This window comes from Mastigoproctus giganteus, chromosome 9 (assembly GCF_048544385.1).
Source record: "Mastigoproctus giganteus isolate SK-2022 chromosome 9, ASM4854438v1, whole genome shotgun sequence".
Classification (NCBI taxonomy): Eukaryota; Metazoa; Arthropoda; class Arachnida; order Uropygi; family Thelyphonidae; genus Mastigoproctus; species Mastigoproctus giganteus.
Window position 1 is genome coordinate 216883486 of NC_143583.1, and position 12990 is coordinate 216896475.

Below are 12990 nucleotides of genomic sequence, written 5' to 3' on the forward strand. Positions count from 1 at the left end.
TCATCAGTGAGGGATAAGGGTGGCCTAGAGTTTCTGAAAATTCAAGGAAGAATTGTTGGATAAGCACTTTTTGACGATGGGAATAACAAGAGCCTTTTTTTGTGGCGAATGCATAATAAGTTCACTTCTTTGCGTCATGATTTTAATACTAATAACCACAGAATTGAAGCAACTGCAATCTCATTACGTTTCCTTAGCCTTGGTTAATTGGACAAAGAAGATGGAAGGGCTGCCATCGTGTTCATCTAGAAATCTTAGATCTTAATGTGCCCGAGGAACTGCTCAAAATTGTTCATTATGAGTGGTAATATGTAACTGTTAATTACCGATACATATCATAATGATATATAACAGTAATATAATAACATTTTTAATCGATCTGAAATTGTAAAAAACATAAAACTAAATTTCTTGTAAAACATTAAAATTAATTATCTTCTTTCGCTTCATAACTTTTCTAAACCTACCGGTTGTATAAAGGGGGTGAAAGCATTATTACTTTCCGTTTTTTTCCCCTTGTTATTACTATTACTTTCCGTTTATTTTTTAACAAAATAAACGGAGTAGTAATAACAAGGAAAAAATCTTTTGTTTTCGCGTTAGTGATGTCTTATATGAAACATGTCTCTTTTTTAGCTTTTTAAACGATACTCCAGAAGGGCGTATCATTTAAAGAGATAAATGAGAAATATGTTTATTAGATGAAAGTTCATTCAGGTTAGGCCGCTGGCCTAACGTGGAATTGAGAACTGGAAGAAAATTATGAAGAATAAAGGAGAATAATGTGGCACTAAACTGGCCCATTCATATACTTATTTAATAATACTGACATTCTCTGATAGGAATGTTCCTGTAGTTCAGTTATTTCACTTAACAGTTTTAACTGTCACATTACAATTTCTATTAATAGTATAACACTGAAAACTTCTTATCTGAAATTTCAGGTTAGATCAGACTGTTGTTCGGTTAGGAGCCTTGATGATGATGACCCACATCCCCACGCTCCTCCTTGTCTCTGCACGTAAGTATACATTTTGTGTGTAATCCCTTATAGTACTTACTTTAATTGGCTTATTTTCACGAACTTCATTGCAAATCGGTAATCATTTCTCATACAAAAAAAAGTTTCCAGATTTTAGTCCGCGGTCACTGTACTCATACAAATGAAAATAACAGCTGCACAACAATAATTGATATTTAATAAGCGCCATTAACTTAGATATAATATTTATCCCGACCAAAATGCATTATTCTTTCGATATCCAAATACAGTAGCATCATAGAAAATGTTGAAGGATTACACGATTTTTATATCTCTCAAATAAGGCGTCATTTACAGAACGATACACCTTAATGTATACTGTTTTTCAGACAGAAAAAGTCTGCTGCCAATCTAGAAAATGTCTTTAAAAAAAATTGGGGTGGTTTGTGTACGGGGACACGACCGCAATCGTTTAAGGCGTGAATCCGTCTTTGTGCTATTAGAGGAAGGGTAAGATGTAAACGAATAATGGCTTGGTGGTTATAAGTGAAGTATAATTTTATTTATCAAAGGCCGATGATGGGAGAAGTAAGATACATATGGCATAGTATTTGCATCGATGTTTCTTACAAACGTTAAAGCTATACAAGTGTTGCTCAGAGCAGTGGGCGATGTAGACATGTACTTCAAGTTGAACTCACGTTGCATATACTCTTTAAGCGATTTGTTTTGAGTAACATCGACATTGAAATCACCGGTAAGCATAATGGGTACATTGGTATCTGGAATATTATTGGGTACGATTTTCCTGATAGAACCTGAATATTTACATAGCATTTGAAACAGAAACACTTCAATCGAAGTTTGTGACGCATTGGGATGTATGTAGGCAGAACCGAGTATGAAACGAGATTTACCGCGCACCATCACATCAACTAGACACATATCACCGACATAATCACCGGTAATATATTTTTCTTTCTAATGATATACGTTTCTTACATTTCTGTTCATATTCCCTTTGCAATTTTTTCAACATTATGAAAAATTTCTTAAACTCAGCACACTTATCGGCTTATAACTTTACAAATTTTATTTTATCGGTTATTATTGCTAAATAATATTGTAGATCCTGTTATTCTCTACAAATCGACACCAATTTCAACGTCCTATCTCTTCGCAATCCAAAGTTACCCTGCCCAAACGCCGCCCGGCGTCGCCATTTTCAGTGTTCACGCGCAAGCGCTACTCCTTCCCCCCTCAGCGCTGCGCCCCCAATACCCACCATTTTAGATACGGACATAAACCCTCCATCCAACAAAATTTAAGTCATCAGATTATCATTTATAGTTTACAAGATATAAGCGCGACAAATCTTGCCATTTTTTTGGTCGCTAGAGTTTTTCGTAGAGACCGCCCCCCCCCCACTATACCGGACCGAATTTAAAGACGTATTCACGTCAAAATATTGTCAAAAGCAAAGTACGGTTGTGATTGTTTGATTTGTACTTGAATTTCGTGTTATGAAGTTGGATGGTACTTCGCAGAATAGCAATGATGTGACACCGTCGATAAGGCCTTTCGTCCAACACTGGTGGTCCTTGGTTTTCAACTGACAGCAAGTGACAATCTTGCCACTAGCTGTCATTTTCAGAAAGATTGCTAAAGACAACAATGCGAGACAGTATTGTGCTTTAGCAACTTGTCACTCGTTTGGTAAAATTTAGGGTCGAATCCCTTCGGAGATCGGAAAATTATTCAAAGGTCGTAGTTAGTCGATCTCCTGCGGAGGGAGTAAGAGCTATTCCGTGTTTTTCAGCCCGTATATATGACTCAAACTATCTGTGAATGTATACCTGTAGATACATACACTGGCGCGTAATGGCTAAAGGATGCTGATGCGTATTAACAATAACAGATTTTGTTTGACCTCTTGGCTTAAGGAGAATAATGTAGCGCTAAACTGGCCTGTTCAGAGTCTAATTAGCGTAGTTTGCTTAAAACGTCGTCAACATGGGCGTTTTCCGGGACCACCCTGCAGCTTCTTCTTGACACATCCTTGAAAAATCCGTCATTTAATTTCAATAACTCGATGATTCAGAACCTGGTGTAGTCTCAGGGCTGGGGTGTTACTTGTGGGATTGTCTCCTTTAATTCATCACAACTACTCTTGTTTTCGAGCGAAAACAGCATTAACAAATTCACGAAAGAAGGCGAGAGGCAAAACCTGTCTTTTACCGTGCGACAGAGGAACATCACTCAAACTTAGATCGAAGGTCAATGAGTTGGCTTATTGTGGGTAGGAAGTAGGTTTCAGAATGCAAATAACATTGTCTTTTCTTTACTTTTTATTAACACGTTAAATCTGACTTATTTTTAGCTAGCAACTTTTTTTTTTTCTTTTTAAAATTCTCCTCCTGACTTTTAGGAATTCCTGTATCGCCCAAATACTTGAAAATAGTGGAAGAATGAAATGAATGAGACTCATTTACTCCGGGCTTATTTAATCTTGCGAGAATGTCATTAGTCTGAATTAGCACCACTTTCAGTGAATGAGCTTTACTTCAAAAAAAAAAAAAAAAAAAAAAGTTGCGCCAAATATTGGTGGAAGAACAAGTATTGACATAATATTTCATTATTTTTAATTGGACAGGTGAGGGAATTTCTTGATAAAAATTGTTTATCTCTATGGCGGGAATGCTAAAGTTGGAGAAAGATTGCTTTGGACACGGTGAGTTTTCAGAATACCCAGCCAGCTGAGGATCGAGTATTTATTCCAGACTTAGAAATAATAGTGTTTCTGTCTAGAATACTTGGTTTTGAGATGGGCTGGGCTATTTTCAAGTAAGCCATCCAATGAAATGTTTGAACTGCCAAGTAAAATCCATTTCCACATCAGAGAATGGGCATTAAGCACTTCTGGATGAATGACAGTGTTATTATGAAGGGGCGGAAGAACATTGGAACAAAGGATAACTATATCCTTCCAAAGAACCTAATTATTCCCATATTAGCATTAGTAAAGGCACATGATGCAAGAAAGCAAACTTATATAGCATCAGCCAAAAATTAAAAAAAAAAAAAAACCTTCTCATTTCACCCATCCACTCACTCCAAATGTTTGTCTAGTGCTGCCTTGAATCTATTTAAGCTACCAACTTCTACAACGCCAGATGGAAGTTTGTTCCGGCAATCAACCACCCGCAAGCTAAAGGCATATCTATCCTACAACTACCGCATATCTATCCTACAACTGTCTTTTCTCAATTTGAATTTGTGCCATCTCAGGCGATTATTCTGATGAAGAGGAAGAATCCCATCAGCATTGAGCATGCTGATGGGATGAGCATGGTTTGAGCATACTCAAACCATTCAAAGCTTTATACACCTCTATCACATCACATCACCTCACCGGTGCCTAGTCTCCAGACACTGTAATTTGCAAAACTTAAGCCTTTCTTCGTAAGAGCAACCCTTTATTCTATTGACTAATCTTGTTGTCCTTCTCTGTACTCGTTCCAGCAGCTCTACATCCTTCTTAAAATGAGGCCTCCAGACCTGTATACAGTACTCAAGGTGTGACCTGACCATTGCCTCATACAAGAGGATAATCGCCTCCTTATCCCTACCAGAAAAATTCCTGTATATCATTGGCAAGACACCATGAGCTACTCTTGCAGACAAAAGTCTTCACAGCTCAGAAAACTTTATATCTGCCTGCACAATTCCGCCCAAGCCCTTTTCATTCTCTATCACCTGCAAATTTTCATCCCTCAGATTCCTGCTGCAAAAAATTAATTTTGGCACCATTATCCAATTCTGGGTATGGGAACACAAGACCTGGAGAAGGAGATGCCAGACAGTCAACAAGGCCAGCCAGAGGGTTCCCAGACATCACCGACAAGCGAGCGGTGAAACCCACCCTGGACAAATCAGAAGAACAGGACGAAACCAGACAAGATGCCACCTGCAAGAGGAGAAACAAGAGGTACAATATTGAAAAACCAGACCGGGAAATGAGGAGCAATAGTGAAGCAAGAGATCGACAGGAACCAAGCAAAAACACAGAAGAGCAAAAACAAGGGGAAAAAGCTCCCCCCCCCCCCCCCCGGATCTCGCGTTGCCACAGGTAACAGTCCTCGAGCAAGTGCTCACCCTGCTAGCCACTCTAGAAAACATAATGAAAGATAACAGTAGCAGAATTTCTTCAACATTTCGACCAGACATAGTCCTTGAATGGACTAAATTAGAAACAATCCTCCTGCAAACAAATGTGGAGCACCAGAGGGCACTTGCAGCCCTAGAAGCATGTAAAGATGCTCATGGTGGCAAACAAATGCTACAGCACGCCCCATCATATGCCCAAGCGCTGAGGTACACCCCAAGTGAGAGGGGAAAAACCAGCAAATTACAAGTGCAAAAGAACAAAGTACTCACAAAAACTCCAAATATAGTGATACTGAGACCTACCGGGGACAGCAACCAATCAAGTGAGCAAATCAAACAAAAAGTCAGATAATATGAAGGAGAACTTTCAAAACACCAGGATAAAGTCTGTCCACAAAACCAGGAACCCAGGGATCGTGATCGAGACTGAGAGCGAGAAGGAGATAGAAGAAATAAAAGCAAATGAGAAAATAACCACATTAGGGCTAAAGGCAGAATTACCGAAGAACAGAAAAAGAAAGGCCCAACTATACTAATATTTGATGTAGAGTATGTATGACATGGATCCGCAGCAATTAACCTACGAGATTTATAGAAAGAACTTACAGAGCCACTTCCCAGAGCTGGAACCCTCTGAGCTGATTTTTCTAAAGTTCAAAATAAAAGCAAAGAACGGGATCGGAATAAATTGGACAGTGGAACTGGTGCCATCTGCTTGGCAAATCTTAAGCACCAAAAACAGAATTTATATAGAATGGAGCAGCCTGGGATACCGGGAACATATACCCATTCCCAAGTGCTTTCGCTGTTGCAGATATGGCCACACCACCCATACTTGCACACAAAGAGAGCCGACCTGCGGCCACTGCTCTGGCAAAGGGTATGAGTACAATACCTCCCCCAACAAAACCGATGCACCAACCTGCGCAAACTATAAGAGTCTGAAAGGAGGAATGTAAGAGTCTGAAAGGAGGGAGCAGGAATGCGGGAACGAAAACCCGGAACGACTCCAGAAGAATTTAACAAAAATAATAACAGAAGCAGCAGAGAAAGCCATGAAGAGAAGAATCCCCATTGCAGGGGCCACGCCCTTGTGGACTCCAGAGCTCACACGAATGTGGAAATTAGTACAGCACAGAAGGAAACAATTTCAGAGGTCTGGGAGGAATCGGCCGCAACAAGAAGTCACTGAACTCAGGAACCAATATAGAATCGCTAGAAATTGTTATACTGAACAGATACAGAAAAAGAAACGAGAATCATGGGAGAGATTGGTACAAGGGTCAGGAAACAGCAACCCCTGGGGGGGATATAAAATTACCACTCTCAAACTCCCCCGGGGGGGGGGGGGAGTTGTGACAGCCACCAAAACAGCACAAGGAAACTTAACCATAACCTGGGAGGAGTCGATTGGGAATATCCTGGACAACATCCTTCAGGAGCTGCCAACAACACTAACAGGTGAGCAGGAGGCTATCTGCCAAGAAAACAATTGCTATAATAATGACCAAATAGAGCCCCCCACTTCACCTTAGAAGAAATGCAGGATGCAGCAAGCCGCGCGAAAAATAAGAAATGCCCTGGACTGGACCTAATTGAACCGGAGATGGCAAAAGAAGCAACGGAACATATACCGGAATTACTGCTAAAACTATTCAAATGCTGCCTGGAAGCAGGTAAATTTCCACTACAAAAAAAGGCAAATTTAAAACTGCTCCTAAAAAAACAAGGCCACCAGAGACACCTAGTTCCTACAGACCCATAGCCCTGCTACCAACCCTCAGTAAAATATTCAAAAGGCTGCTACATACTAGTATCAAAAGGCATTATAATGAAGTAAATAAATAAATTTTAAATAAATTTTCTGTTTATACTCCGGGACGACTAAACGGTCAGAGGAGTTCACAAGATATACAGAATACAAGAAACAGCACCGTATTCAGCAGTCACGGGCTTGAACCCCGGTCACTCAAGGCCTAACATGACAAAGCAATACGGATTTACTCTTGGCAAATCCACTACCGAAGCAATACAGAACCTCCTCTCTAGAGCCACCCATTGTCAAAGGAAATACTTCCTCGTCATCGCAGTGGATTTCGCCGGGGCGTTCGACACCCTCTGGTGACCGAGCGTCCTGGCGAGACTCAGAGCTGCCAACCTTCCATAGAATCTTTATAATTGCATGAAGGATTACCTGGCTGATAGAGCAGTGCAAGTTACCACACCATATAAATGCCTCAGTCGCCCAGTCCGCCTGGGCTGCCCCCATGGTTCTGTCCTGGGGCCGCTCCTGTGGAACTTTGTCTTAGACGAATTCCTCGCCATAGATCTGAATGGTGTGGAGGCCCAGGCCTATGCAGATCACTTGGTCTTGACCATCGAGGCTGACAGCAGATCCTCCTTAGAAATGCAAGCAAATGATGCCCTGCAAAAGCTGCTAGATTGGACGAAGCTGCACTTGCTCAAAATAGCACCCGACAAGACAAAATCGGTGCTTCTAAAAGGTACGCTAGACTTAAGGAGACCGCCACAAATTAAGATTGAGAACAAAACAGTTAAGCTGTGCGAACAGATTAAATACCTAGGAATAATCCTGGACAGAAAATTAAATTTCAAGCCACACCTAGAATATATTAAACAAAAGATAAGAATATACGCGGCCCTCATGCTATAGTCACTCGCAGGGACTGGGGACTCAGACGTACTACCCTGTCTCTCTACTACACAGCTCTCTTCATCCCTGCCATCACATATGGCTCCCCTGTCTGGTACGCGAGGGTGGGACTAGAAGTGAATAAACGGATCCTCGAAACCATTCAAAGGACCATCCTCCTTACCATGTCGAGAGCAACTAGAACGATTAGCACGGCTGCCCTCCAAGTCCTAGTAGGAGTTCTGCCCCTAGATCTCGAAGCTACCCGCTGTGGTCTGCTCTACCACCTTGCCATAAACACATCGGCTAAAATGTATGACCTCACCACTGACATCACTAATGACTGCAACTATGAGAAGAGAAGAATCACCGACCACCTCGTCCAGATTTGGCAGAGGAGATGGAACAACACAGAAAAAGGTGCAGTGACCAGAAGATTCCTCCCCACTGTCACCAAGCTGTACCCTAAGGCGCCAGCCTTAGGGTACAGCTTGGTGACAGTGTGGAGGAATCTTCACAGCTTGGTGACAGTGGTATTTCGACCAGGGTGGTTTCACCCTGGTCGAAATACCACCTTCCTCCTTACAGGACACGGCCCGTTTAAAGCTAAACTTCACCAACTTGGCATCATAAATAACGCGGACTATCCCTGTGGCAACCTGGAGACAATGTTTGAGTGCGATTTGTATGACGACCTACGACCACGCCTAATAACGGCAATCCAATATATCCCAGACAACCAAGAATCCAGACTATTAGACACTCAAGAGGACTACAAGGCACTCAGTCAATATGCCCAGGATCTATTTTCTAGAAGGAAAACAATGATAGAAATACACCAAAGGCAACACGACTAGAAAGAATGCAGCAGGTCAAACAAGTAAAAAAAACTCACCGTACCACAGAAAGACAAGACTTTAGGGTGATTTGGATGGCCTACTGGCGACCCAAAACTGCACTGCACTCCTTTGTGTGGATTTTTTTTTTGGGAGGGGAGTATTTTCTCTTCTCCTCGCCTCCCCATATTTTCACTGTCGTGGGGTATGGGCGTGCCCCACTGAAAATGGGGGTCACCTTCCTGTCCGACTCCTCTTCTTCCTATTTCATCCCCCGTCACTTTTTCTTGTAGAGCGACTACTCCACATGTCCAAATTTACCGTAAATCACATCAAATTTTGCCCGACTTTTTAGGCTCTCTATAAATAGTTCTTTCAGCGTAAAACCCCACGCAGCACTTTCTAAATGTAATTTTACTTAAATCAACAGCGATAGCTCCAACCTTTATTTTAAGTCCTAGTCACAGAAATCCCAGGAAAGTAAGTGGCAGAACCTGCCAGAGTATAATTAGTCTCTTATTACACCCGGTCGGCGTCCCCATCGCTAGGTATGGTAATGCCGGGTCCCACTGGGAGCCCGGCGGCGAACAGGCCGGATGAACAATGGGCACAACAAACTACATGCCACATGACCCATACATTATTTTTAAACCTCTGGCATAGACAGGGTACTGTCACTCGATACATAGAACATACGCGGAGATGGGAGAAATCCCCGGAGCCGTCAGACCCTTCAACATACCTATACCTGTCAGTGTAGTACCTTTTATGTGGTTTCTATATATAACAAACCTGGAGAGGATATTCTACCAACAATAAGCTATATGGAAAACACAGCGGCCCTCTTTCCCAATGAGAAAATTATCGTGGGGGCAGATGTAAACTGTCACTCTCCTGCTTGTTTGCAGGGTCTGATGACCATAGTGGAACACGCAATGGGCAGCGATTGGAAGAGTTTATCTCCAATTCACAGCTTACCATATTAAATAGGCCACACAATTTGCCAACATTTTCATCCATTTCTCTGGGAATCAAATATTGATATCACCCTGGCTAGTAGACAGATGGCTGGCTACGTCTCTGGCTGGTGTGTCCAGGAGGTCTGGACCACTTTGGGCCATAACCTTCCAAATGTCTAGAATCCAACAGTAACCACTGAACAGATTTAAAATAGAAAATGCTAACTGGGACAACTTCCTAGCAGCTCTGAACATTTCTGTCATGCAACTCTCGGTGGGGGACTGCAACTTGCTGGGTCCAGAAGTGCACCAGAGAACTGTTACCAGGGTCATTGCAAACGCCTGTACCACAACCTTTAAACGAAAAAATCCGCTCCCCAGCGCTGTTCCCTGGTGGTCCCTAGAGCTTCAGCGCCTACGCAAAGAGGTAAATAGTAAAAGGAAGGCTTTCCAAAGAGCAAAGAGATCATGGCCGCAGCCAGAGGTGAAGGTCTTGAGACAACAAATATAGAATAGCCAGGAACACCTATACGGCTCTAATCCGCCAAAGGAAAAGGACATCTGGTGGCATCGACTGGGAATACCGACCCTTGGGGAGTTGTATATAAAATTACCACCAATTAACTCCCCAGGGGAGAGGTTCTTACACCACAAGGCACAATAACCACTACCTGGGAGCAGTAAATTAATAATATATTGAATACCATTTTCCAGCCACCATTCTCTGACCGCACACTAATACAGTCCGAACTGTGTGCCTCCAATGAGTGCTACACGATGCAGGAAACCGAACAGCCATTCACCCAAGAAGAACTTCATCGAGCAGTATTGAAACTCAAGGACAGGAAATGCTCAGGTTCTGACCTTCTGGAGCCCGAGATTGTCAGAAGAGTAGCAGACTACAAGCCATACTTACTGCTGAATCTTTTCAACCATTGTCTGGCAAAAGGATCCTTTTCACTTGATTGGAAGATAGCTAATCTTCGACTTCTCATCAAGAATCCGAATAAACCGCCACAACAGCCAACATCATACAGACCAATCGCCCTCCTAACTGTTCTCAGCCAACTGTTTGAGAGACTCATCTTCTTCAGAATTCACAGATATTATACGAACACAAACCTACAGGCCGACAACCAGTATGAATTCCGTCAGGGGCGCTCGACAGTAGACGCACCAAATAACCTGATAACATCTGCTTAATCCACACCTGAAAAATACTTCCTTGTAATCGCAGTTGACTTCGCCTGGGCGTTCAACTCACTTTGTTGTCCGAGGCGTCCTTGGCAGGCTCAGGCAAGCACAGTTTCCTCAGAATCTCTACTCCTGCATTAAAAGATATCTATGTGACAGAGCTGTCAGTTTAGAGACTACCTACTCCAGGGAGATCAGAAAGATACCCACAAGGCTCGGTGCTAGGACCAACTTTCTGGAACATGGTCCTGGATGAGTTCTTAAATCAAGATCTTGGGCATGTTAAGTCCCAAGCCTATGCAGACGATTTGATCCTTTCCGTGCCTGCCAGCTCAAGAGCTCAGCTTGAAATTTCTGCTAACCGAGCACTGTGGCTCCTCCAGGAGTGGGCTACCCAGCACAACCGGACAATCTCTGCTGAGAAACCTCGAGCATCCACCTGAAAGGGAACCTAAGCTCAACCAGACCACCGCAGATTAAGATCAATGCCACAACCATCAAGCACCGCACCCAGCTTTTAAGTACCTTGGTGTAATCCTGAACTCAAAACTGTCCTACATCCCACACGTACAGTATATCCAAAAGAAAATAAGAAATTACGCAGCATTGATGGCAAAGGTCACCCGCAGGGACTGTGGTCTAAATCGGCGTACCCTAGCCCTGTTTTACAAAAGAGTCTTTATTCCAGCCATCTCATATGCTGCAGGGGTCTGGTATCACCAGTCAACTATTGTCACAAATCAGAAGAAATTAGCCACCATTCAAAGAGCAATACTACTTAACATCACCAGAGCCTGCTGCACGGTGAGCACTCCTACTCTCCAAGTCCTCCATCTAGACCTTGAAATAAGTAGATGTGGCATGTTGTATCATCTCTCCAACCATTGGATTCATCACCAACCCAGCAATCAATCGCAAGACATAGAAAAGGTGCCTTCTCGCACACCTGCAGCAGGCCTGGCAGGACAGATGGATGACATCCACTAAGGGAGCAATTAGAAATAAATTCATTCCTGAAGTAATGTTCACGTTTCCGAAAGACCCAAGCTGGTTTTCCCCTGGCCTGTACATAACATATCTCATCACAGGCCATGGGTCAATACAAGAATATCTGGATATCACTGACGAATCTTGGCACTATATAATGTATGGCTGTCCTGACTATGAAGACTTCAGATCTATTCTGATCACAATGATTATTAATTTGCCAAAGGACCAAGAACATATCCTAATTGATACCCATTACAATTATAAATACTTCACCACTTTTGCACAGGATGTCTTCAACAGACAAAGAACATTAAGAAGCCTAACCCACCAAGACCAATAACTTCAGACAGATTCGCCTTTACGAAAGCAAAATCCTTTCCCTTTATCCCTGACGGTAGTTACCTCTTTGAGTAAATCCCACCTCGGCACATTGTGATCACTGCCACCGTAGTTCCTTTATCTGCAGTTTCTTAATGCATGAAGAATCGGCCCCGAATGCCAAACGAGTAATCATAGCGATATTTCCAAAGTGATTTGAAAGCATCTTTTCTCTAATCGGCAGATTATAGAGATTGTTAAAACCCTTCCTTTATAAAGTTATTTAATTTTGGCTTTTTCTAAATAAAGAAGTAAGCTTCGTATCAAGGAAGGAAAGACACCTTTCTTTTGTGTGTGTGTGTGTGTGTGTGTGTGTGTATATATATATATATATATATATATATATATATATATAACCAATTTCTCTAACACACTAACCAGTAATCTCTTATCGCCTGGTCACTTGTGGCATCGCTCCTGCCTCCACGTGGCGGGGCTGGTAATCTGAGTATAATTCAATACTCAGGGCAAAAAGGAGCAATTATGGATCCATTAATATCGCCGACTGTAGAGCCTACGTGCTCGTCATCTCAAGCAAAATGAATCAAAAAAGATGATTCTTCACATGACCTGCCTGCTTTTTTAATTTTACACTCGTTATCAACGAAACCTCTTAGTAGCTTTATCGCCATTTCTTGTGCAGAAAAGCATAGAGGCTGTAGCAGGTACTCCAAAAATTGTCAAACGCCTTCGCTTACCGCACACTAATACAAGCCGAACTGTGTACCTCCAATGAGTGCTACACCACGCAGGAAACCGAAGAACCCTTCACCCAAGAGGAACTTCATCGAGCAGTATTATAGAAACTTCCAATCCCAGTCATTCGAGACA

General features: G+C 42.3%; 1 protein-coding gene across 2 annotated transcripts in view; it reads left to right on the top strand.

Moving 5' to 3' along the window:
* Nucleotides 1-12990, top strand: part of LOC150081124 (uncharacterized) — a 1253880-nt gene that overhangs the window by 222332 nt on the left and 1018558 nt on the right. For both annotated transcript variants that reach the window (XM_090381132.1, XM_090381131.1), the window contains exon 2: nt 945-1021. In XM_090381132.1, the coding sequence (XP_090237258.1) occupies nt 945-1021 (77 nt within the window). The remainder of the gene's footprint in view (nt 1-944; nt 1022-12990) is intronic.